We start from the raw sequence: 23,086 nt of genomic DNA, 5'->3' as shown, positions 1-23,086 counted from the left end.
GGTTTTGTTGACTTGAAATACCTTAAAAGTTTGGGACACTCTAAAGTAAAATATCCTTGTTTTTTTGGTGATTTATCTTTTGTGCATTGGGACTGGACTACTTGATGGCCTTTTCTTTTTTCTCGATTTTGTAGTGGTCAGTGGAAAGCCTTACTGAGTTTAAAACAAATGTTATCTGATTTGATATTTCAGGAGGGGGTTCCTGAGGAGACTGATGACTTTGGGGAGTTCCGAATGAGGGTATCAGACCTGGTGAAAGACTTGATTTTCCTGATCGGGTCTATGGAGTGTTTTGCTCAGGTAAGCCCTTTTGGCAATTCTTCCCAGTTTTAATGATCACTCTAATTGTGTTCACTTCCGAGTCTTCTGTAAATGTTTCATTTCTTCCTTCAGTCTCAATGCCTAAATAGAACAATAGATATGCAGGTGCCTAGCACACTGCCTGGCATATAGTAGCTATGTTTATTTACTCTCTTACAAGCCAATTGCAGTCTGTAGATGGTTCAGTTACAGTTTGCTCTGACGCTTGCTAATGAGAGCCATTCCACTTGTTCAGCGGGAGTGGAGGATCGTAGATAAACTTAAAGCCCCAGATACGTACAGGGAATTTGCACCCAGCCAGGAAAAATAGCAAGGTTGTCTGCTTTAATAATTCTGTACCGACTCCTGGCAACTTGTAGTTGTTTGGCATTTCCTTTGTCCACACTTACGGTTGGATTCCTGTGCAGTTTCATCCCAGAGGTGACTCTACTAGAGTAGAAGATTCATAGTCCTGTGGTTTTCCTGACAGTCAGTGAGTAACACTTTACCTCATAAGGTTACAGTCATCACCCTTTCACATTACTTAACATTAGCATAATTTCAGGTGGTTTTCATATTGCTTGATCGTACTTTAAGCTCGGAAATACTGGTTTTGATGCTTTGTTGGCAGTACTGAACTAACCTAATATTTTTGTAACCTGGCCATTCTGTGTATTTTGGGGCTTAATCTGATCTAGAAAGTGTTAATAAAACTATAACTACTTTTCTTTACATTAAGCAGAGTATGTTTATTGACCTAACTACAAAGGGTTGAGGATCCTTAGAAAAGAGTGAGATCCCCAGATCACAGGCAGATGACCTGTGTTCAGATTTCAGTTCTTCTCCCACTGGCTCTGTGACTTTAAGCAGGTTACTTGTTCTTCTCCAGACCTTTGTTTACAAATCATCAGTGTTTACTTAAATCGTCAGTGTTGTCCAAGATACCAAGTCTCATGAGGTATTCTTTGGCAAAAAAAGTTCCAGCATCAATTGAAATGGGGAAATGACCTAAATAATGTATTAAAGGCTCTGTAAAATCTATAACAACAGAATTATTTAACTTTGTCTTACCTAGCAGCGTCTGTTATTTGACAATAGAAATCTTCCTTAGACTAACACATAGTCACATTCCACAGATGGATATACCCTGGGCTATTTCTGGACATCTCTGAACATTCTGCTTGGTCTCCTTCCTCTCCCTTCTCATCCCCCACCCCCTCTTGCTTGGCCATGGTATTATGATAGGTGCTTTTAGACAGCTACTTTTTAGGAATTTAGTCTATACTATTAGTTCAATGCAGACAATGGAAATATAAAGCCAATGCATATATAATTTGCATTTATCTCAATTTTAAGTGTGTTTATGTATTTATCAGTTATTATCAGGCCCAGGAAAAAATACTTATGTAATATGTTTTGTTTTTTCCATAGTAGTCATTTTGTGGGGTCAGACAATAATCTTGGTATATCCTTAGTGACCTTAGGGACTTTAGTAGTTACTTACAGATTTATAATTAGTGAAGCTATGAAAATGAAAATAATAATCTCCCCTGGCTCTGAGAGACAGTTAATTAGATTTAGAACCAAGGGGCTGGATTTTTTTTTTAACTAACAGGATTTTTGTTTTGTTTGTTTTGGAATTCTATTCTGTTTGCCTTTTAATGGATCCGTAATCAACCTCTTCTTCTCTAGTTATATTCTACTCTGAAAGAAGGCAACCCACCCTGGGAGGTGACAGAAGCGGTTCTCTTTATCATGGCTGCTATAGCAAAGAGTGTTGATCCGTGAGTGTCTAATAAGTCTTTTGCTGGGAACTCTAAATATCAAAGGAAGGAAAATTACACCACTTTTCTTATGTGATATATGTTTGGAAACTCTTAGAACATCTTCTGTAATTGCTGTGTAGTCTTCTGACTTCCAGAGTCTAGTCCAGAGTAGCATGTATTGCTGATATCCACGTTGTAAGCACATTTCCTAGAGTTAAAATTATTTTGTTCTTGACGCTGATTTATTTATCTAACTGAGGAGCCTTTGTGAAAGTCAGCAGTATAATCAAAAATATTGTTCTCCTTTTTTTCTGTCTTAGAGAGTCATCTGTGAGTTTCAGAAAGGCAAGGCATAGGCACTAATTTACCTAAAAGAGTAGCAAAATCTAAAGTGCAATCACCATTGGAAATTTTTAAATTATTAGAATTTGATTTCTAACTGCTTAGCATAGAAATTCTATTTCTGATTTTAATGGGAATTCCTAAAAACAGAGTTCACTTTGTGCTGTAAGTTTATAAACTGATGCTAATATCTGTGAGGTTTACTTGCATTAAGATCAGATATTTATAGTCAAGTTCTCTATCCAGGGCCTTGATTGGAGAGATGGTTAAGGCATGTATTTGTAAAAAGTACAGTGCTTCTTTCTTATCTACTCAATGAAATCTTACATTGTTTCTAATTCAGTAAATATTCAAGGACACAGGATAGGTTTGTTTTTCTCTATTAAGTTCTGGTCCTGAATTACATACTGTCCTATTTGCTCTTAAACCTGTTTTGGTGTTCTTTGGAACCTTCAGTGACAGCCTGAAGATTATTAAAATTACTGTTATTCTAACTGATATGTGTTGATGTGAAAAAGGATAGGTAAAATGTATCAATAATTAGCTTACCGTCCCCAGGAAACATAGGCATAAATGAGACAATTATATTTCTTTTTATATTTATCCACATCTCAAGCCATCTGCACGATTGTAATTTTGTAGTGTATATGAAGGACTTAATAGACTTAGTTTGTCAGCAGGGAGTGCTCTTGCTGTAATTTAGGATATTATTTACATTTTGAACATCTTTCATTTCTGGATTATGTTCTACCACCTTGGGGGTATCCTTCGCTTAAATAACTAGCATTGTTGGGCAGTGAAAAAGAGAGAGAAGGAAAAGGAAAATATAAATTCATGGACTGTGGAAGGTATTGCGTTAACTTTAATTTTCCCTCATGTTCCAAGTCAAGGTACCTTTACCTATACCTGCAGCTTGTGTTCGTGTTCTTTAGTTAGTAAACCGGCCCACCCATGACTAACTGTTCTTAAAGTTTCTAGTGTCCAGCTACAAGAAATATTCTGGAGAATAACAACTAATAAAACGTGGTCTATGAGAAGTATTCATTCATTCATTTAGCCATTCATCAATATTTATTAAGTGCCCACTATGTGCCAGGCACTGTTCTAGGTGCTGCAGATACAGGAATAAATAAAACGGATTCTTTAAAAGAAATTCATCCGTAGTAAATCCCTGCCTCTCCAATTTGAAGAGACTTATTCAATAGCGATATGTGTCTTTAGACACTTCACTGGCATTCAGAAGGTTAAGGGAGCAATATGCTTCGCCTGAAACAGTGATATCTTCCATTTCTTTCTTTCCCCCTTTTTTTAGGATTTAAAAAACTTTCATATCAAGTGTTAAGTACTTTTATCTGAATGGTTATTTATGTAGAAAGAAATCCCTTAGCAATGCTTTGTGTCATTGCAGCCTGTTACTTGGCCAAAACCTAATCTCTGAAATCTTTAAGTAACTGAGTGCTTGCCCTCTGTACCCAGGGAGAACAATCCAACACTTGTGGAGGTCCTAGAAGGAGTTGTCCGTCTCCCAGAGACTGTACATATGGCTGTGCGGTACACCAGCATTGAACTGGTTGGAGAGATGAGTGAAGTGGTTGATCGAAATCCTCAGTTCCTTGGTATGTGTGAACTCTTCCCCTCAGCCACTGCTGCTTCTGATTTTTCTGATTTTTTTCCTTCCTTTCTCTTACCTCTTCTCTTGTTTTCCTGATATCTCTTTCATTGCTAGATAGAACGTTTCTAGACACTGAAAGTAAATATATTATGAGTTATTGCTAAGTTGGTTTGATTTATAGAACTTCACCTTTATAATAAGCTCTCTTGGAACACTTACAGTTGGTAAAAAAATAAAACGTCATTCTTCTAGAAGTGCCGGAGATCATCTGCATGTCGTTAAGGCCCTTGGTAGCTGTGAAGAAGCAAGGGTGGAAGTGTCAGCTTTAGATAACCGCCATTGTTCTGATTAATGTAGGCTATTTTACACAGCGATTCATCTGGGAGTAGAATGGTAACTCTGAGCCTTACATTCTTTCTTATGTTGCCCTTTTATTAATACTCGAATGGTCCTGTCCACCAGTGGTTTTCAAACTGTGCTTTGTGTGGCCCGAGCCACAGGCAGCAGTTGAATGCCCATGCGGAAAGAGATGGAAAATGAATAGGACCCAGGGCTCCCCGACACTGTCAGTGGGATCAGCTCCATTTCTGTGTTTTATATACTGGGGTTGGAACACAGTTTATTTTTAGAAAATAGTTTTTTTACTTAAAAAAAAAAAAAAAAAGCCGGGGTGGGGGAACCCTGGCTGGGTCGCTCAGTTGATTAGAGAAGTCATATGCCAAGGTTGCGGGTTCGATCCTTGGTTAGGGCGCAGACAAGAATCAGCCAATGAATGCATAAATAAGCAGAACAATGAATCAGTCTCTTTCTGCCCCCACCCCCTTCCTCTTTCTCTCACCCTTTCCTCCTCTCCCCCTTCTTCTCTCTCTCTCAAATTAATTTAAAAAAAAATTTTTAAAGGGAATGTAAACATTTGTTCTAACAAACTAGGCTTTTCCCTTGAGTTTCAAATATGTAATCTCTGTTGTATGGCTTTTTTCCTTAGACCCTGTATTGGGCTATTTGATGAAAGGCCTGTGTGAAAAGCCTTTGGCTTCTGCTGCAGCCAAAGCCATTCATAACATTTGCTCTGTCTGCCGAGACCACATGGCTCAGCACTTTAATGGACTCCTGGAGATTGCACGTTCCCTTGATTCCTTCATGTTGTCTCCAGAAGCTGCTGTGGGCTTGCTAAAAGGTATCTACTTAAGATATTAACCAGGAACTGTCTCTCTAAGCCACTTTTGGGAGTTATCATACATCAGTCATGTCCCAGTTTTTCAGTTGCAATTTACTTAGCGATGGGTAAGGTGGCTTTTCCTCTCAGGGGAGAGGTTGGTTATGTGTACGTACATTCCCAGAATGTTTTCAAACTGCTTACAGTATGTATAGTACAGATCGAGATTTTGGGTGGAGAGACAACACCCATTTGAACTAAACAGTTCCTCTTTGAGTTGGGGGAAGAATAAAAAGGGAGACCAGATAAGCATTGCCATACCAAAGAAGTGAGGTGAGTGGAAATTTAAAGGTGATGTGCCTTCATCAGTCCTACAAGTGGAAGCCAAGGGTCCTGGTCTCTTAGTGGTCTCTAACCATTGCTGATGAGCTTACACTGAGTAATTGTCTGTTCGGGGCAAACAGCTAGAGTGGTGATGAAGCTCATTGTAATAGAACTAGAGAGGTTAAGGCTAAGGAAGAAAGACTTAGAGGAGACTTTAAGCATGATGGTTATTTTTAAATATTTGGAAGATTGGTACAAAAGAGGAAACAGATTTTCCATGAGTGATCAACTATTGACAATTTACTGGATCTTAGAAAGAAAATGTATTCTAACTAAACTTTCTGAAGACAGATTGAGGTGTCCTGTGAGTTAGTGAAACCCTTACATCTGGTAGTTGACGGGGGTGGGAATGTATCAAATAAAGTATTGGGTAACATGACCCGTGCGGCATCTGTTGAGGCCGTGTGGATGGCGAACAGTTAGCCTTGGCAAGACTGGGTGACCTTTTATGTGAACGAGCGCTGTCCTTGCTCACTTCTACGACAAGGTTTCTACCAGCCAGTGTAACTGCGTTTTCCCAGACAGATTTTCTTTTTGTGCATGGGTTTTTGTTGTTTCCCTTTGTAGGCATAGATAATTAAGCATTAAATCAGAGTCATATATTCTTTGTAACTACTACTACTGTGGTTATTGTTGCCATCTTGTCATTTTTCCAGTGAAATTTAACCTTGATGCTAAAGTGATGTCTAACCTGTAATATAATGTGGCATCCCAGTTTTCAGTGGTATCTTCTAGACATAGAAAACTGTCTTCAGTTACAGTCTTTTCTGTAGGAATGAATTAAAAGGAACAATTATATTTAAGTTAGATTTTAACTTAAAATCTAGTTTTCAACACAAGTCTATATGTCCATGGCTAATAGGCTGTCAGGAAAAATCATTCTGTTTTTTTAGTCACATTTGAAGATTTATGGATTGATTACTGTTTTGTTCAATGATATTTCAGGAGATAAGGATTTGGGGCCTGGAAGGGACCTAGTTTAATACGTCATCCTTTGGCTTTGGGGGAGTCGCTTCAGCAGTTGGTGGGGACTGAAGAGAGAGGCTGAGTGGGAACTGTCTTGGCCTCTAGCCCCACTTTAACCTCTCTTTTTTTTTTTTTATCCTGTCTTTAATTAGAGTTCTAAGTTAAGATTTTCTTTGGGGAAAAAGTAAGGCGGGAGGCTTTGCAGCTATTTAAAAAAAATTTTAAAGGCAAGTTTATTACTTTTCTGTTCAAAGCACTCATTTTATAGATAAAGAAACTGATGCCCAGAGAGAATGCTGTAAACCCAGTTTTTAGATTCTGTTATGGTAGAACTAGAAGTAAATTTCTAATTTCAGCTCATTCTTTCAAAAACAAATTAACATTCGTATTTCTCTGACTTCCGATGGTAAGAATTGCCTATGGTACTTATAAAAAATAAAGTCTCTCCCTGGCCCACTAAATCAGAATCTCTGGGAAGTTTGAGAACCATTGTATTGTGCTGTATAAAAATAGCTTTGGCCTTGGCTTTGTGGAGGTTTCAAGTCTTCAAAGAATTGGAAGGGCAGATATATTTAAACATCTTTAAACCACTAGGCTGCTGTAAAGAAAAGCCAACCATCAATAACGAAGTGTTGCAATTTAAAAAATAGTGCTGATCTGTTTGAAAGAATGGGACCACGGCCTTTTTGGCCAACACACAATCCATTGAGCCACACCAGCCAGGGCAACGGCCTTTTTGGTTAATCACATATTGTAGACCAATGAATTGCCTCACTTCAGATTTTCTTTTCTTCACATGTATCTTCCTTCGTCTTATAGGAACAGCACTTGTCCTGGCCAGACTACCATTGGATAAGATTACTGAATGTCTTAGTGAGCTATGTTCTGTGCAGGTCCTGGCATTAAAAAAGGTGAGTTGGGTGAAGCAAGGGGGTGGGACAAATTAAGACGTTTACATGTTAGAAAGGGAAAGACAAAATTATTTACTTACATTTGATCTTTTATCTACCTATAAAAGCTAGGAGAATGAACTGAAAAGTTATTAAAGTTAGTATGTCTGTCAAAGTAGCTGTACACACAGAATAAGTATATAAAAATCAATAGATTTCACTATATCAGTGGTATCATTTAGAAGACATAATAACAGGGAAAATAACATTCAGGTTAAGAAGTTTCCTTGAAGTAAGGATGGCAGTTCTCAAATTACATCTACAGTGTAGTAACAGCGAACATGCCAATAGTGTTTTAGAACATGACAGAATAATTCTAAAGTTTCTCTCTAATGACATGCTGATGGAAATATGTAAGAAATTTTAGGAAAGAAGAATAAGGGGCAACCTGCCTTATGTTTAAAATATAAAGCTGTAATGGAATATGAATATGATTAGATTATATAATGCATAATGTATGTAATCTTTATTTTGAGATGTAATTTATATTAAATTATAATGTCTCAATCATAATGTATGTAATCTTTATTTTAATATACAATTTATATTAAGTTATATAATGTCTCAATCATAATAAAGGTACATGGAGAAAAACTAAATGATGTTTTCCACTCCACAGTGATTATATATTAAAATGTTAGTACTATGTAGTCTTGGCCAGAATGCAGTGAGAAGGATTAAAGTAGTTTGACATTATGAATTAAAAGGTTGCACCATTTGAATAACTGTCAGGAAGTAAACAATTGAGACAGGTTGGTGTGTAAGGTTCTATGTTGCAGTGTTTGCTGTAGGTTCGCATCTGTAACGACTGGATGTTGGTATCTGTCTCTTCAGCTCTTGTCTCAGGAGCCCAGCAACGGCATATCCTCAGATCCCACTGTGTTCTTAGATCGTCTTGCAGTAATATTTAGGTAAGAAGAGGGGCTCCAGATGCCTCTCTTGGATTAAAAGCACAAGTGAGACCCTTATGTATTAAAGTAAGCAAGTGTTCTGTTCCCTCAAACTTCCAACTATTTCCTGTAATCTCCTTTGTCAGGAGACTTAATTAACGCCATTGCCTGACGTCTTGGGGCAAAGGCAAGTTCTAAGAACTTGTTCTTGGTAGACCTTTGTCAAAAGACCCTTTAAAATGTAATTAATTTTTCTAGTCTTTAGATCAATGATTCTCAAACTTTAGCATGCACCAGAGTCACCTGTATGGCTTATCAAAACACATAGCTGGGACCCCTCCCCAGATGATCTCATTAATTGGATCTTGGGTAGAACCCAAGAATTTACATTTTTAATAAGTTCCCTGGTGATGCTGCTGCTGCTGCTATTCAAGGACAACAAACACTTTCAGACACATTGTGTATTGTATGGGTACAAAGTAATAATGAATTCTCTTCAGTTACCACGTGAAATTAACCCTTTGAAATCAAAAGGAGCCTAATGATTAAAAAAGCAGTTTAACCATGATCCAGTGTGGCTTGGTTGGGCATCATACTGCAAAGTGCAAGGTCATGGGTTCAATTTCTAGTCAGGGCACATGCCTGGGTTGCAGGTTCAGTCCCTGGTCAGAGTGTGTACGGAAGGCAACCCAAATTAGTGTTTCTCTCCATCTCCTTCTCCCTCCCTTCTCTCTAAAAATAAATAAAATCTCCCTGGCTGGTGTGGCTCAGTGGATTGAGTGCTGGCCTGTGAACTGAAGGGTTGCCAGTTTGATTCCCAGTTAGGGCACATGCCTGGGTTGCAGGCTAGTACCCCAGTTGAGGGTGCATGGGAGACAACTGATTGATCTCCTGATGTGTGTATCTCTCACACATCAATGTTTCTCTCCCTCTCTTTCTCCCTCCCTTCCCTTCTCTAAAAATAAGTAAATAAAGAACTTTTTAAATAAATAAATAAAATCTTTTAAAAAAAAGGAAAAGCACAGGACTTCTGGTCAAGATGGAGGCATAGGTAAACACGGCTGAATGCCTCACACAACAACAGCAAAAATGATAACTAAACTACAAAACAACTATCACTCAAAACTGTCAAAAATTGGGTTGTATGGAAGTACCACAACCAAGGGATTAAAGAGGTCACATTGATTCAAATGGCTAGGAGGGTTGGATACACAGGACAGACTAGTCCCACACCCACATGTGATGGATAAAAATCAGGAGGGATATCTCGGGAGGAAGGAATCCCAGCCACACACCAGACCACTCAGTCCCAGGTTCCAGTGCCAGGAATAAAAGTCCCCATAACTTCTAGCTGTAAAGCCAGTGGGGGTTGGGGCAGCACAGAAACTGTAGGATTCTCAGGCATGTCCTCACAAAGGGCCTACAATGGGATTACACAGACTCACTCCCTCTGGGCTGTAGCACTGGGGTACCAGCTTGAAGGGCACCAGTGGCATACGGAGAGGAACTGAAGTGTTTTGCATCAGGGCAAGATCTGGGGGACAGCTTCCTCCTGGACAAAACTTTAGAGGCCAGGCAGGGGCCATTGTTCCTTTTCTGAGCCCTCCCCGACACAAAGCCACAGTATAGTGGTGCCATATCTGAAACTCCATTAACCTGCTTCAAAAGGTAAGCCCCACCCTGACAATTACCTAAGGGTCCACCCAAGTAGTTAACAGTGGCTTTCCTACAGTAGGCCATCCTACTAAGACAGGGAGTCAAAGCACTCTACCTAATACATAGAAGCAAATACAGGGAGGCTGCCAAAATGAGGGGACAAAAAAACATGGCCCAAATGAAAGAACAAAACAAAACTCCAGAAAGAGAACTAAACAAAATGGAGAAAAGCAATCTATCAGATGCAAAGTTCAAAACACTGGTTATTTGGATGCTCAAGGAACTCAGTAGATACTTCAACAGCATAAAAATGGCCCAATCAGAAATGGAAGTTACACTAATTGAAATAAAGAAAAATTTATAAGGAATTAACAGGGAGTGGATGAAGCCAAGGATTAAATCAGTGATTTGGAATGTCAGGAAGAAAAGAACATTCAATCAGAAAGAGCAAGAAGAAAAAAGAATCCAAGGCCTTGGCAGCTGGCCTATGAACCAAAGGGTTGCTGGGTTTAATACCCAGTCAGGGCACATGCCTGGGTTTGTAGGCCAGGTCTCCAGTTGGGGGTACATGAAAGACAACCACACATGGATGTTTCATTCTCCCTCCCTTCCCCTCTGTCTAAAAATAAATAAAATCTTTTTTTTTTTTTTAAATAAAACCAGAATAGGATAAGGTGCCTCTGGGACAACTTCAAACACCCCAACATGCACATCATAGGGGAGCCAGAAGGAGAAGAGAAAGAGCATTAAATTGAAAACATTTGAAAAAATATTTTTAAAAAGCTTACTAGTTTCACGAAGGAAATAGACATACAGGTCCAGGAAGCATAGAGAGTCCCAAACAAGATGGACAGACGCAGAGAGGACCACACCAAAACATACCATGATTGCAATGCCACAGGTTAAGGAGAGAATCTTAAAAGCAGCAAGAGAAAAGCAGATAGGTACCTACAGTGGAGTTCCCATTAGACTTCCAGCTGATTTCTCAAAAGAAACTTTGCAGTCTGCAAGAGGCTAACGGGAAGTATTCAAAGTGATGAAAAGCAAGGACCTACAAACTAGACTACTCTGTCCGGCAAAACTATCATTTAGAATGGAAGGGCTGATAAAGTGCTTCCCAGACAAGGTAAAGCTAAAGGATTTCATCATCACCACTCCATTATATGAAAGGTTACAGACACTTACTTAAGAAAAAGAATATTAAAACTATGTATGAATGTTAAAATGGGAATAAATTCACAACTATCAACAATTGAATCTAAAAAAACAAACTAAGGAAACAAACACAACAGCAACAGAATTATAGATACAGAAAACATTGGGATGGTGGCCAGTTGGGGAGGGGCATCTGGGAAAATGGGGGAAAAGGTGCAGGGATTAAGAAGTACACATCAGTAGGTAACAAATAGACAGGGGGAGGTTAAGAACAGTATAGGAAATGGAGAAATCACAGAACTTATATACATGACCCATGGACATGAACTAAGGGGGAGGATGCTTTATGGAGGGGGAAAAGGGAGAAATGGAGATAACTGTAATAGCACAATCAATAAAATATTTTTAAAAAGATTAACAGAAACAACAGAAGAAAATACAAGCATTTGAGTGACATTGTTCAAAGAGGATCCTTACTGAGTTGCATAATTTATAACTTGTGAGACCCATAGGTAAAACTGGAATATCAGAGTAATAGTTGCATAAAAGCTTCTGTGGAATAAGTTAAAAGAGGCATTGTTTTTAGCTAATTAGTGGGTTTTTTTATCGTCACCAAAGGACATTGTTTTTCCATTTTTTTTAGAGAAGAAGGGAGAGATAAAAACATCGATGCAAAATGGTAGCATCTATCAGTTGCCTCCCATACGTGCCCAGACCAGGGATCATGTGTGTCCAGGCAGGGGTCGCATGTGCCCATGCCTGGACCGGGAACAAAGCTGCAACCTAGCATGTGTTCTGACCAGGAATTAAACCTGCAACCTTTTGGTTATGGGATGACTCTCCAACCAACTGAGCCATACTGGCCAGGGCAGCTTATTAGTTTTTGTCAGCAGCTCTCTTTATATGAGTTGGTGCAGTGCTTGCTTTCCTTGTATAATAAGGAGAGAGCCCTGTTCCATGCCATTCTGAAAGCCTATTACCAATAACCCTTATTTCACAATAAATGAAAAAAACTGCCATAGATGGAATTGCCCAGATTTAAAGAAAAGTAGATTTTAATTAAATTGCTGTTGAACATTTTCTAATTAAATAATTTTTTTTCTTTAAAGTGGTTGGTAGTTAATTATACAGGGTTTTGTTTGGTTTTTTTTTTCCTGCTTCAAATTAGTAGATTCTAGAACTAGACGGATAGTTGGATTTGACACATTGTATGTGGGCCCGTGTGTTGTGTGTATCACTGGGTTCAGACTAGAATCATGGGAAACATCTTCGGTAGACTGGATTTCCTGAAGCTTTTGACGTTTAATGCTGAGAATAGAGCAGTACTTCGTTTCTCATGGTAGATTCGGTCTGTATATGTTGTTTATCAATTCGGAAGAGACTACATATTCAGGTTTATAAAGGGAAAAAATGAAAATGATAGTTGTGATGTCCCACATCCGCAGCCCATGTATCCAGAGTTAGACTGAGTTTGTGTGTTCTAGTGGCAGTGGCTTGAAGGTGGCAATAAATGATGGGATGGTTTAAAAACCATTTGCGTTTGTTTAAATGGAATAGGAGGGAAAGGTTTTGAGTCTTAAAAATAACCTTACTATCTGTTTTTTTAAATTCGGTGAGACTGATACTAAGTAAAGTAACAGGGACAGGACTCTGGGCCCTTAGTGAAATTGCTTTTCCACTAATTTGGGCCATTGTCTTTCCGCAGACACACCAATCCCATTGTGGAAAATGGACAGACTCATCCGTGCCAAAAAGTCATACAAGAAGTAAGTGTTAACAGATACCTATGGAACAAGACTTTCTTCCTCTCTCCTTACAGTGCTGTAGCTAGAGTGAGCAGGTGCTTTCTTGAGGTTCAGAGGAAGATTTAATTTGTCGATATGGTTTAAATACCAATGAAAAGAGGAATGGATCCATCCAAATAAATAATTTTGATTTTAGATTTTTTTAAAAGATTTTATTTATTTATTTTTAGAGAGAGGTGAAGGAAGGGAGAAAGAGGGAGAGAAACATCAATGTGTGAGATACATCACTCGATTGCCTCTCTCATGCCCCCTAGTGGGGACCCAGCCCACAACTCAGGCTTGTGTTCCGATTGGGAGTTGAACAGACGACCTTTCGGTTCGCAGGCTAGCACTCAGTCCACTGAGCCCCAGCAGCCAGGGCTTAGTTGTTCTTTCTTTCTTTTTCTTTTTTAAAGAAAACCGGCTGCATGGAAATTTCGAAAGGCCAAAGATGTAGGAAGAGATGAACTGTGTGAATGCTAGAGGTCCTAGGAGGCCTGATTGATACTAGCATTTTTTTTTTCCACAAAGCTAGTTAACCTTCCTGCCTTTAGTTTCCCATTGATAACATACTTCCCTTATGATTTTTTCACTAAGAGTAATGTGAGGATCAAAATGCATGTTTGAGGTGTCCTGGTCAGTCTACAGCCACACCACCCTGAGCACACCCAGTCTCATCTGATCTCGGAAGCTAAGCAGGGTCAGGCCTCGTTAGTCACTTGGAGGGGAGAAGTGATTTTCAGACTACAGGGCAAGGGGCAAATATTCTTAAGTGTTCAGTGGTATCAAATAATGCTATTTCCTTTACTCTAGTCCTTTTGTTCAAGGTCTTCCATCTTCTTGAAACTGCCTTTAAACATTTTTTCTCTATAATTCATACTAATTCTTTCCATCCTAAATCAGGAAGTTCAAAGTTTAGGAAAATGTCTTTGTTTTTAGTGAAGGTAGACATGCTCCCCTTGCAGTTCTAAAGAGTCATTGTGTTTCTCTTAAGAAGTGGTTGTGGTTTAGTGACGGATAGTGTTTTAATTCTCTGCACTTATACACACACCCACTGGTAGAATCAGGCCATGTGTGTTCCTATAAAGAAAGCTTTACCAAGTAACTTGAAAGCCAAATCAGATGTTACCAACTTGCGAACATTTTATTTTTCAGCTTTTAGTTCATTATTTTCTTTCTTGTGCTCTTTCACTTTTAACTCAGATATGGCCAGTTTTATCTGAGACTCTAAATAAGCACCGAGCTGATAATCGGATTGTAGAGCGTTGTTGCAGATGCCTCCGCTTCGCCGTTCGCTGTGTAGGCAAAGGATCTGCAGCCCTGCTGCAGCCACTAGTCACACAGGTAAGTTCCCCGTGAGAGGGAGAATGCAAAGTGTGCAGAGTCTGAAATAGGAGCCTTATAATAATAATAAAATAATAATAATTATAATATAATAAAATACATTTAAAAAATAAAATTCTGAAAAAATTAAAGTAAGTCCATGTGACAAAAATTAAGTCCCATGAATAAATAGAACCAATGGATCTATAGTTCGTAAGGTTTTACTGAATGATTGCCATGCTTATTTATTTAAGTATTATCTTTTGGCCATTTTTGTGCTACACTGGTAAAGTTGACTAGTCAGAAGATTGTATGACCGGCAAAGCCCAAAATATTTACTATCTGGTCCTTTAAGAAAAAGTTTGTCAATGCCTGACTTAAGTCGTTATTCACTAAGTAGAGCATATATATATATTTTTTTAAGGATACAACACTGAGATTCATAGTTCTCATCTCATGCTCATGCCATTATGCTGATAGAGTCAGTTACTCTGTCCTTCAGCCCCCACTAAGTTTATAGAGTCGACTTTATATAAGATCAATGCATGTGTGTGTTGTGATGGCGTATCTTTTTTTTTTCTTTTATTAGCATTTATTTTATGCTGAATTTACTCCCAGGCCATAAGCTTTTATTTCTTCAGTTTCTTCTTGGGTAGCTTTCTCTTCTGTGCAACTTCTTCTGGTTTAGGAACAACCTGCTCTTTCGCAGTTAGAATCATACGCATCTCAGTGTGGCAGGGAGAGCCCGTGTGCAGGCTAACCCGCCCATGAGCTGTGTAAGTTCTGTGCTGTGGCTTGGGAGCTTGTTCACCTGGGTGAGCTCAGTGACCAGAGAATCTAGATCTAACCCCTTAAGTTCAGAGTTATTCTCTGCATTTTTAAGCACGTACAGCAAAAATTGAGCACTCTTTTTGGGCACTGAACCTGTGTCCTGACTCACTGTTTGGCCTGGTCACACCTACCAAGTCCACCATTGTAATGACGGAATGGCACGCATGGCTTCTTCAAAGGGACATCCTTCAGGTACTTGGTGGCTTTTTGGACATATATACCCTTGATGGCCTGGGCAGTTTCACAAGTGTTCTTGAAGTCTTAACGAAGATTTGAGCCTCTTGATTTGCATGATTTTGTGGGGTTTTCTGGGTCAAATGAAGAGCGAAGCATTTTCAGAGGTTTCCTCTGGTGACTATTGGTAAGAGCATGATGGCATTTTAAATAGATGAGTGTCTAGATGCCTCTTAATTTTTGGAGGATAGTAGGTAAAAGTCCAAACAAGTCATTTAATTTAAATGTGTACATTATGTTAAAAATCTATTTTCTTTTGAGACTGATACCTTGATTGGAAACACTTTCTTTCTTTCTTTCTTTCTTTCTTTTTTTTTTTTTACTTAAAAGATCAAATGCAGGGTTTTAGGAGCAACTCAGAATTAAAACAATACTTTTACAGTCTCCAAGATGAGGTCAATTGGTATTGCGGTGCCTGCCGTGGCTGTAGTAATTTAAAAATGAGAGCAACCATTAGATTGTAGAAAATCTGAGTATACTATACTATGGTTTTATAAATATTACACAAGCCTTGGGTAAAATAGTTCTTTAATGGCTGCCAGCTTGAAATATTATACAACTCTCTTACAACATTATTTTGGGAAGATAATTATTTTGGGTCAGAGGCTTGAAATAAGTCTAAATAGAGTATTTGAAAATTATTGAGGAATTGAGCCCTGTTTTTAAAAGTGTCGACAACACACTTTTCTCTTGTCTGAAAGAGAAGAGACCAGTCTGTCTCTAAGTTTCTTCCTCTAGACAGCTTTCTAAGTTGATGCTTATTGAGGGGTAAAGAGTTGAACTAACTGCTGCTTCCCTTGGCAGATGGTGAATGTGTACCACATACATCAGCATTCCTGTTTCCTGTACCTTGGCAGTATCCTCGTGGATGAGTATGGCATGGAAGAGGGCTGTCGGCAGGGATTACTAGACATGCTCCAGGTAGTCTTCTTTTGGGGAGTGTAGATGTGTTGGACTTGGAGGGCCTAAAGGCCTAGCAGTGTGCTCCTTACCGTGTGTCTATTTCTGTTGCTGCTTTATCTTTCTACCCCAGGCATGTTGATTTCCTAATAGGGAAGTAGAAACTTCCTCTGGACAAGCCTGCTTGGGAGAAAGAGATTGACCACATAAATGTTATGATCATTACTCCTTAATTGATGCTCTCTAGAAAGAGGGATTTTCAGGGTGGGGAAGTGGGCAGATAGAGTTAAAATAAAGGATCTCTAAGCTCAGTCATGGTTGTATTTTTAAATTCTTGCCTGGAACAGCCAGTGAACTAGTTTACTTAGCAGGGATGGTCTTAGGGTAAATAGCAGGCATCGGAAAAGCCTCCTGATACACTGCCTTTCCCCTCCTAGTCACGGCGGGGTGAGGGGGAATATATTAGGTAGTTAAATTATGATGTTCCTTTTCCCCAGATGTCTTTTCCCTTTTAGAACTTCTTTTATTACTTCATATATTATTATTATTATTATTAAAACTTCATCTTTCCCCTAGTAGGCTGACCACATCTAGGACATAAGCACAGCCTTTACTCTCAGAAACTTCTAAAGCTTTGAAATGACATCTATCCACTTTCATCAACTAAAATCGATACCTTCAACCCTTTCTGACGTGTGGATCTCATATGTGAAAACTGTTAATGTCAATTGAGAAAGATTTCTGTCTTCCTTTTCTTGATCTTATTCTTGTCAAATCTTTTCTTGTTTCTGCTTCCCCTCTTTGTTCCTGTGTATATGTTGTGATACTTAGCAAGTCTGAATGCTGTGGCATTTATATACAAGCATTTGTTTAATATCACCTCTGTTTTTAGGCTCTGTGCTTCCCCACCTTTCAGCTCCTGGAGCAGCAGAATGGGCTCCAGAATCACCCTGACACCGTGGATGACCTGTTCAGACTAGCCACCAGGTCAGTTCTTCCAAAGAGCAACCCTTCCTTTTATTGTTCGTCCAATCACTTCTTAGTCTTGTCACCTTACACTTGACTGTTTTCTTCTGTGTGGCATGAGGTGGGTGGAGGACATAGATCAATGATTCATAACCCAGAGTTAAATTTTGAGCCAGAATATGCTCAGGAGTGAGGAGGAGGAGAAATTGGATGGGAACAGGGAAAAGCAGCTCAGTTCCTGTCATGAAGAAGGAAACACGCACGTGACAATAAAAATGAACTTGGTAAAAACATTTGAGTAGGTAATCGCTAAAATGCCCTGTAGTTTTAACTTTGTACGCTGCTCTGATGTCATGTTCCACCTTTTTCCTTGAGTAGCCTAGCATCCTTTAGGTATAATTACATCTCAGGGGAAAAAAATTTAGGATTAAAAGGTGCCTTAGAAGTTATCTGGTGCTATACTTCCCAGCTCTGCCCCTAGCCTGCTACCTTACCTAGTACTTAAATTCCTTTTATCAGTACGCTGACATTATTGCCAAACCTTTGATTCCTTCTTAGTTCCTAGCTAAGGAATTTGAATCAAACCAGGTAGTGAACATAAAAACGTTAAAAAAACCCATTATTAAATATATATATTTTTAAAAACATTATTAAATATATATAATTATACATGTAATATATTTTATCATTTACAAATGTAAAGTAGTATTGACTTGACTATTTCATCTCAAAATTGAACACTTTTTGTTAGTTTTTGGAGAAGTTAGAAAATCTTTTTTTTCCCCATATGGCATGGGTGAGTTGTCAACCTCTGTTTTCCCAAGATGTGTTCCTTGAAAACTAATCCCTATAAATGTTCTTAGTACAGATGGTTACCTGGTGAAATGTTCGGAAAAATGTTGTGTCTTTTTCTTAGAGATTCTCCATGTACATTAATGATCTGAGAAACCTTGTGAAAAACTGAGTGGAAAGTAATAGAGTTTCTGTATACCTCCTGCTTCCCCCACACCCACCACCTTCCTCTCTGTCAGCACCCCTCACCAGAGCGGTTTATTTGTTAAGAACTGATGGGCCTACATGGACACATTATCACCCCAAGTCTGTAGTGTACATTAGGTTTTATTCCTGGTGGTGTCCCTTCTGTGGGTTTGGACAAACGTATGATAACATGTAGCTGTCATTACAGAATGTGCAGAATAGTTTCACCACCCTGAAAATCCCCTGTGCTCCACCCGTTGATCTCTTCCTCCCCCCAAACCCTAGCAACCGCTGATCTTTTCTACTTTCTCCCTAGTTGTGCCTTTTACCGTGGCTGCTTTTTATAGCCTTTTCCTTCATTTACACCTAGCTTGTCTTTCCATCCAGGTTTATTCAGCGTAGCCCGGTTACCTTGCTTAGGAGCCAGGTAGTTATCCCTATCTTACAGTGGGCCATTGCCTCCACTACCCTGGACCACCGGGACGCCAACTGTAGTGTCATGAGGTTCCTGCGGGACCTTATCCATACAGGAGTAGCCAACGATGTAAGTATAAACTGCACCTTTTCTGCTTTGCAGCTCATTCTCTCTTCAGATCACTTCCTCATGTCCTTGGCTGTTTCTGCCTCCTTATTTGATCTGTATTGGTTAGGCCTATACCATAGTAGACCAGTCACTAACCTAAAGTGGTTCACACACAGTAGATTTGGCTAGATGTAGAGTAGAATTGAAGGGAAGGGACAGCAGGGAAGAAGAAAGCGAGTATGTGCATACGCTGATCATTACTGAGAAGTCTGGTAGTAAAAGGGGAGAGAAAAAGAAGCAAACTGTAAGTTAAAGGCAGAAGTGAAAGGCAGTTTTTTTTTTTAAGTTATTTTTTCAAGATATTAGCAATATATTTGTATTCAAACACTATAAGAAGAAAGAAAATATTTTTTGATACAAAAATTATCTGATAGAAGTCTTCAATTCTTATTTCAGTTGGTTTTAAAAAGGAAATAAGCATACTTTGTTATTTTTCACAGAAAAAAGATTTTAAAAATTGCTACTTAATCTTTTTTTTTATTTAAAAAAATACTTTTTTCTTATATTCTAGAGAGAGGGGAAGGGAGGACGAGAGAGAGGGAGAGAAACATCGATCGGTTGCCTCTTGTGCTTGTCCCTACTGGGAACCGAACCTACAGCCCTGGCATGTGCCCTGATGGGGAATTAAACCTGCACCTGACCTTTCAATATGCAGGACAACACCCAGCCAACTGAGCCACACCAGCCAGGCTGCTACCCTTAGTCTTTAACCATTGTGTCTCTTCTGCCTTCTATTCATGAAAAATCTAAGAGAGAATCTCAGCTGAAACCCATGCTCATTTCGTTGATACTAAACTCAATCATTTTCTTCCTGATGACAAAATATTTAGTATACTTTGTGAATCTACCTGCTGTATAATATATGTACTTTCTTCCCCTGGAGAGAGAAATTGCTAGATCAGAGATTTTCAACCTTTTTCATTTCATAGCACATATAAACTAATTACTAAAATTTTGTGGCACACACACAAAATATATATATATTTTGCCAGTATGACAAAAAAAAGTAAGTATAATTTTGATTTGTTCACACTGGATGGCTATTATTATATTGGCTGTTGTCAATTTTTTTTTTATTGATTATGCTATCACAGTTGTCCCCATTTTTCTCCTTTTAACCTCTTCTACCCAGTACTCCCCACTCCCTCCAGCAATCCCCCCCCATGCTTTATTTATGTCCATGGGTTATGCATATTAGTCCTTTGGCAACTCATTTCCTATACTGTTCTTAAAATCCCCCTGCCTATTCTGTACCTACCAAATTGTAGTTCTTAATCCCTTCACCTTTTTCCCCATTCCCCCAGATGCCCCTCCCAGCTGGCCATCGTCCCAATGTTGTCCATATCTATGATTCTGTTTCCGTTCTGCTTATTTGCTTAGTTTGTTTTTTAGCTTCGATTGTTGATAGTTACGTATTTATTGCCATTTTTAATGTCCATACTTTTGATCTTCTTTTTCCTAAGTCCCTGTAACATTTCATATAATAATGGTGTGGTGATGATGAAATCCTTTGGCTTTACCTTACCTGGGAAGCACTGTATCTGCCCTTTGATTCTAAAGGAAGCTTTGCTGGTTATAGCAGTCTAGGTTGTAGGTCCTTGCTTTTCACTTTGAATACTTCTTGCCAGTCCCTTCTGGCCCGCAGAGTTTCTTTTGAGAAATCAGCCTGCAGTCTTATGGGAACACCTTTGTAGGTGACTGCCTGCTTTTCTCTTGCCTCTTTTAAGATTCTCTCTTTATCTATAACCTTTGGCATTTTAATTATGATGTGTTTTGGTGTGGTCCTCTCTGCATCCATCTTGTTTGGGACTTTGTGCTTCCTGGACTTGTATGTCTATTTCCTTCATCAAATTAAGGAGGTTTTCTTTTATTATTTTTTTCAAATAGGTTTTCAATTTCTTGCTTTTTCTCTTTGTCTGTCACCCCTATGTTGTGAATATGGAATGTTTGAAGTTGTCCCAGAGGCTCCTTACACTATCCTCAATTTTTTGAATTCCCTTTTCTTCTTGCTGTACTGATTGGATGTCTTCCTAATGTTCTTTTTTTCCCTTATGTGCCAAATTATTGATTCGATTCTTGGCTTCATCTACTCTGCTGTTGATTCCCAGTCAATTGCTCTTTATTTCAATTAGTATATCCTTCATTTCTGCCTGGGTCTTTTTTATGCTGTTCAAGTACCCACTGAGTTCCTCAAGCATCCTTATAACCAGTTTTTTGAACTCTGCATCTGATAGATTGCTTATCTCCATTTCGTTTAGTTCTTTTTTTCTGGAGTTTTGTTCTGTTCTTTCTTTTGGGCCATGTTTCCCCTCATTTTGGCAGCCTTCCTATGTTTGTTTCTGTGTGTCAGGAGGAGCTGCTTTAACTCCATGTCTTGGTAGCATGGCCTAAAGTATAAAGTAGTAGGACCCTTTAGGGTCCAGTGGCACAGCCTCCTCTATCACCCAGGCTGGGTACTCGAGGTGTGCCCTCCATGTGACCTGAGGACACCCTCCTCTTGTAGATGAATCTTGATTGCTGTCAGCAGGTCGATGGGAGAGATTTACCCAGTCCAGACAGCTGGTAGGACTGGCTGTGACCCTTGGCCAGCAACTACCTGCCTCCGTTGCTTGTGGAGGTGGTTGGGTGGTGCTCTGAGGTGGTCTGTAACTGACTACTGGGTGTGCAGGCTCTGGGGTTTCCCAGGTGGTGCAGGCCAAGATCAGCCTTCACCTGTGTTCTGTCTGGGGTCCCTTGGCATGAGCTGTGAAGTCATCTGTGGGTGGCTGCTGCTAGTGTGGGGCCTGGGACCACTCAGTGAGAGGTACAGGGATGGACTCATGTGTTGCTTGTGTGAGTGGATTTAGGAAAGTCTGAAGCCTGCACCTAGCCCAGCCCTTCCTATGGAAAAGCCACTGTTACCAGAGTGGGAGGGTTGCTTGGGTGGACCTGCAAGTTGGATGGGGTGGACCCTTAGGTAATCGGCAGGGTGAGGATTTCCATGTGAGCCAGGTTGGTGGAGATTCAGATACGTGCCTCCACACTGTGGCTCTCTGTGTGGGAGGGCTCAGAAAAGGTACAAGGGCCACTGTCTATAGTTCTGTCTGGGAGGAGGCTGTCCCTCAGCTCTTACCTGGATGCCAGACCTTCAGTTCCTCCCTGTATGCCACTGATTCCCTTCAAGGTGCTGCCTGGGTGCTGGAGCCCAGAGGAAGTGAGTCCATGTAAGTCCGTGTGCTATATGAGGCCCTTTAAGAGGAGAGTACTGAGAATTCATAGTTTCTTCCTCTGATTGAACCCCCATTGGTTTTTACAGCCACAATTTATGGGGACTTATCTTTCTGGCACTGCGCTGGGCTGGGTGGTCTGGTATGAGGCTGCCAAGATATCCCTTCATTTTACATCCGCCACGTGGGTGTGGGACCAGCTGGTTCCCCAGTTCTGCATCTCTGTTATCTCCAGCCCTCCGTCCCACCTACCCATCTGGATGAATGTGGCTTCTTTAATTTCTTAGTTGTTGGACTTCCATACAGCTCGATTTCCTGACAGTTCTGAGTGATATTTGTTCTGTAGTTTAGCTGTAACTTTCTGTGGTTGTGCGAGGAGGCGAGCTGCGTTTACCTACACCTCCATCTTGCCTGGAAGTCCGCATTTTTTATTTGACAATCCAAGGGAAAAGAGGTCATTGCCCCTGACTAAATAGTCAGGTATTGAGTGTTTTAAAAATTCTTGCAGCACACCAGTTAAAAAGCACTGTACTAAATTAAAGGACAAAAGAGCACTTGTTATCTGGAATGCTGAAATTAGAACTTATCCATTGCTTCTGTCTTCTTACAGCACGAAGACGACTTTGAATTACGGAAAGAACTGATTGGACAGGTGATGAACCAGCTTGGACAGCAGCTTGTAAGCCAGCTGCTCCACACGTGCTGCTTTTGTCTCCCCCCATACACCCTGCCGGATGTGGCCGAAGTGCTCTGGGAGATCATGCAGGTTGATAGACCGGTAAGATTGTTTTCAATAGGAACCCATTTCTCCCGGTCCCAAACTCCGGTTTCCTGCAGCCAACTATGACTTTGAAACCAGCCCTGTTGTATGTTCATGAAACCTAATTTAGGCATATTGCTAAATTTAGTTGTTACATGGAAGGGCCTATATGAGGCCATTAATTCATCACTGGGTTCTCGAAAGCCTGTATTGGTCACTGTCGTAGGGCTTGCATATTACCAGAAGTGAATACTAAGCATTGACTTCAGCTCTGTGGCCATCCAATGAGAAATTGGTTCGCTTGTGGGAAATGCCCAAAAACCACTCATATATAGTATTACAGG

General features: G+C 39.7%; 1 protein-coding gene across 5 annotated transcripts in view; it reads left to right on the top strand.

Moving 5' to 3' along the window:
• The window catches only part of TNPO3 (transportin 3), an 85,989-nt gene that overhangs the window by 48,551 nt on the left and 14,352 nt on the right, over positions 1 to 23,086 (top strand). For all 5 annotated transcript variants that reach the window (XM_024554953.4, XM_045191081.3, XM_045191082.2 and 2 more), the window contains 12 exons: positions 193 to 300; positions 1,993 to 2,084; positions 3,885 to 4,024; positions 5,006 to 5,197; positions 7,346 to 7,437; positions 8,311 to 8,387; positions 12,883 to 12,943; positions 14,165 to 14,305; positions 16,154 to 16,270; positions 17,142 to 17,236; positions 18,581 to 18,737; positions 22,593 to 22,760. In XM_024554953.4, the coding sequence (XP_024410721.2) occupies positions 193 to 300; positions 1,993 to 2,084; positions 3,885 to 4,024; positions 5,006 to 5,197; positions 7,346 to 7,437; positions 8,311 to 8,387; positions 12,883 to 12,943; positions 14,165 to 14,305; positions 16,154 to 16,270; positions 17,142 to 17,236; positions 18,581 to 18,737; positions 22,593 to 22,760 (1,440 nt within the window). The remainder of the gene's footprint in view (positions 1 to 192; positions 301 to 1,992; positions 2,085 to 3,884; positions 4,025 to 5,005; positions 5,198 to 7,345; positions 7,438 to 8,310; positions 8,388 to 12,882; positions 12,944 to 14,164; positions 14,306 to 16,153; positions 16,271 to 17,141; positions 17,237 to 18,580; positions 18,738 to 22,592; positions 22,761 to 23,086) is intronic.

The sequence above is a fragment of the Desmodus rotundus genome, chromosome 6 (assembly GCF_022682495.2).
Source record: "Desmodus rotundus isolate HL8 chromosome 6, HLdesRot8A.1, whole genome shotgun sequence".
NCBI classification, from domain to species: domain Eukaryota; kingdom Metazoa; phylum Chordata; class Mammalia; order Chiroptera; family Phyllostomidae; genus Desmodus; species Desmodus rotundus.
This window is presented reverse-complemented; position numbering and strand designations above follow the sequence as displayed.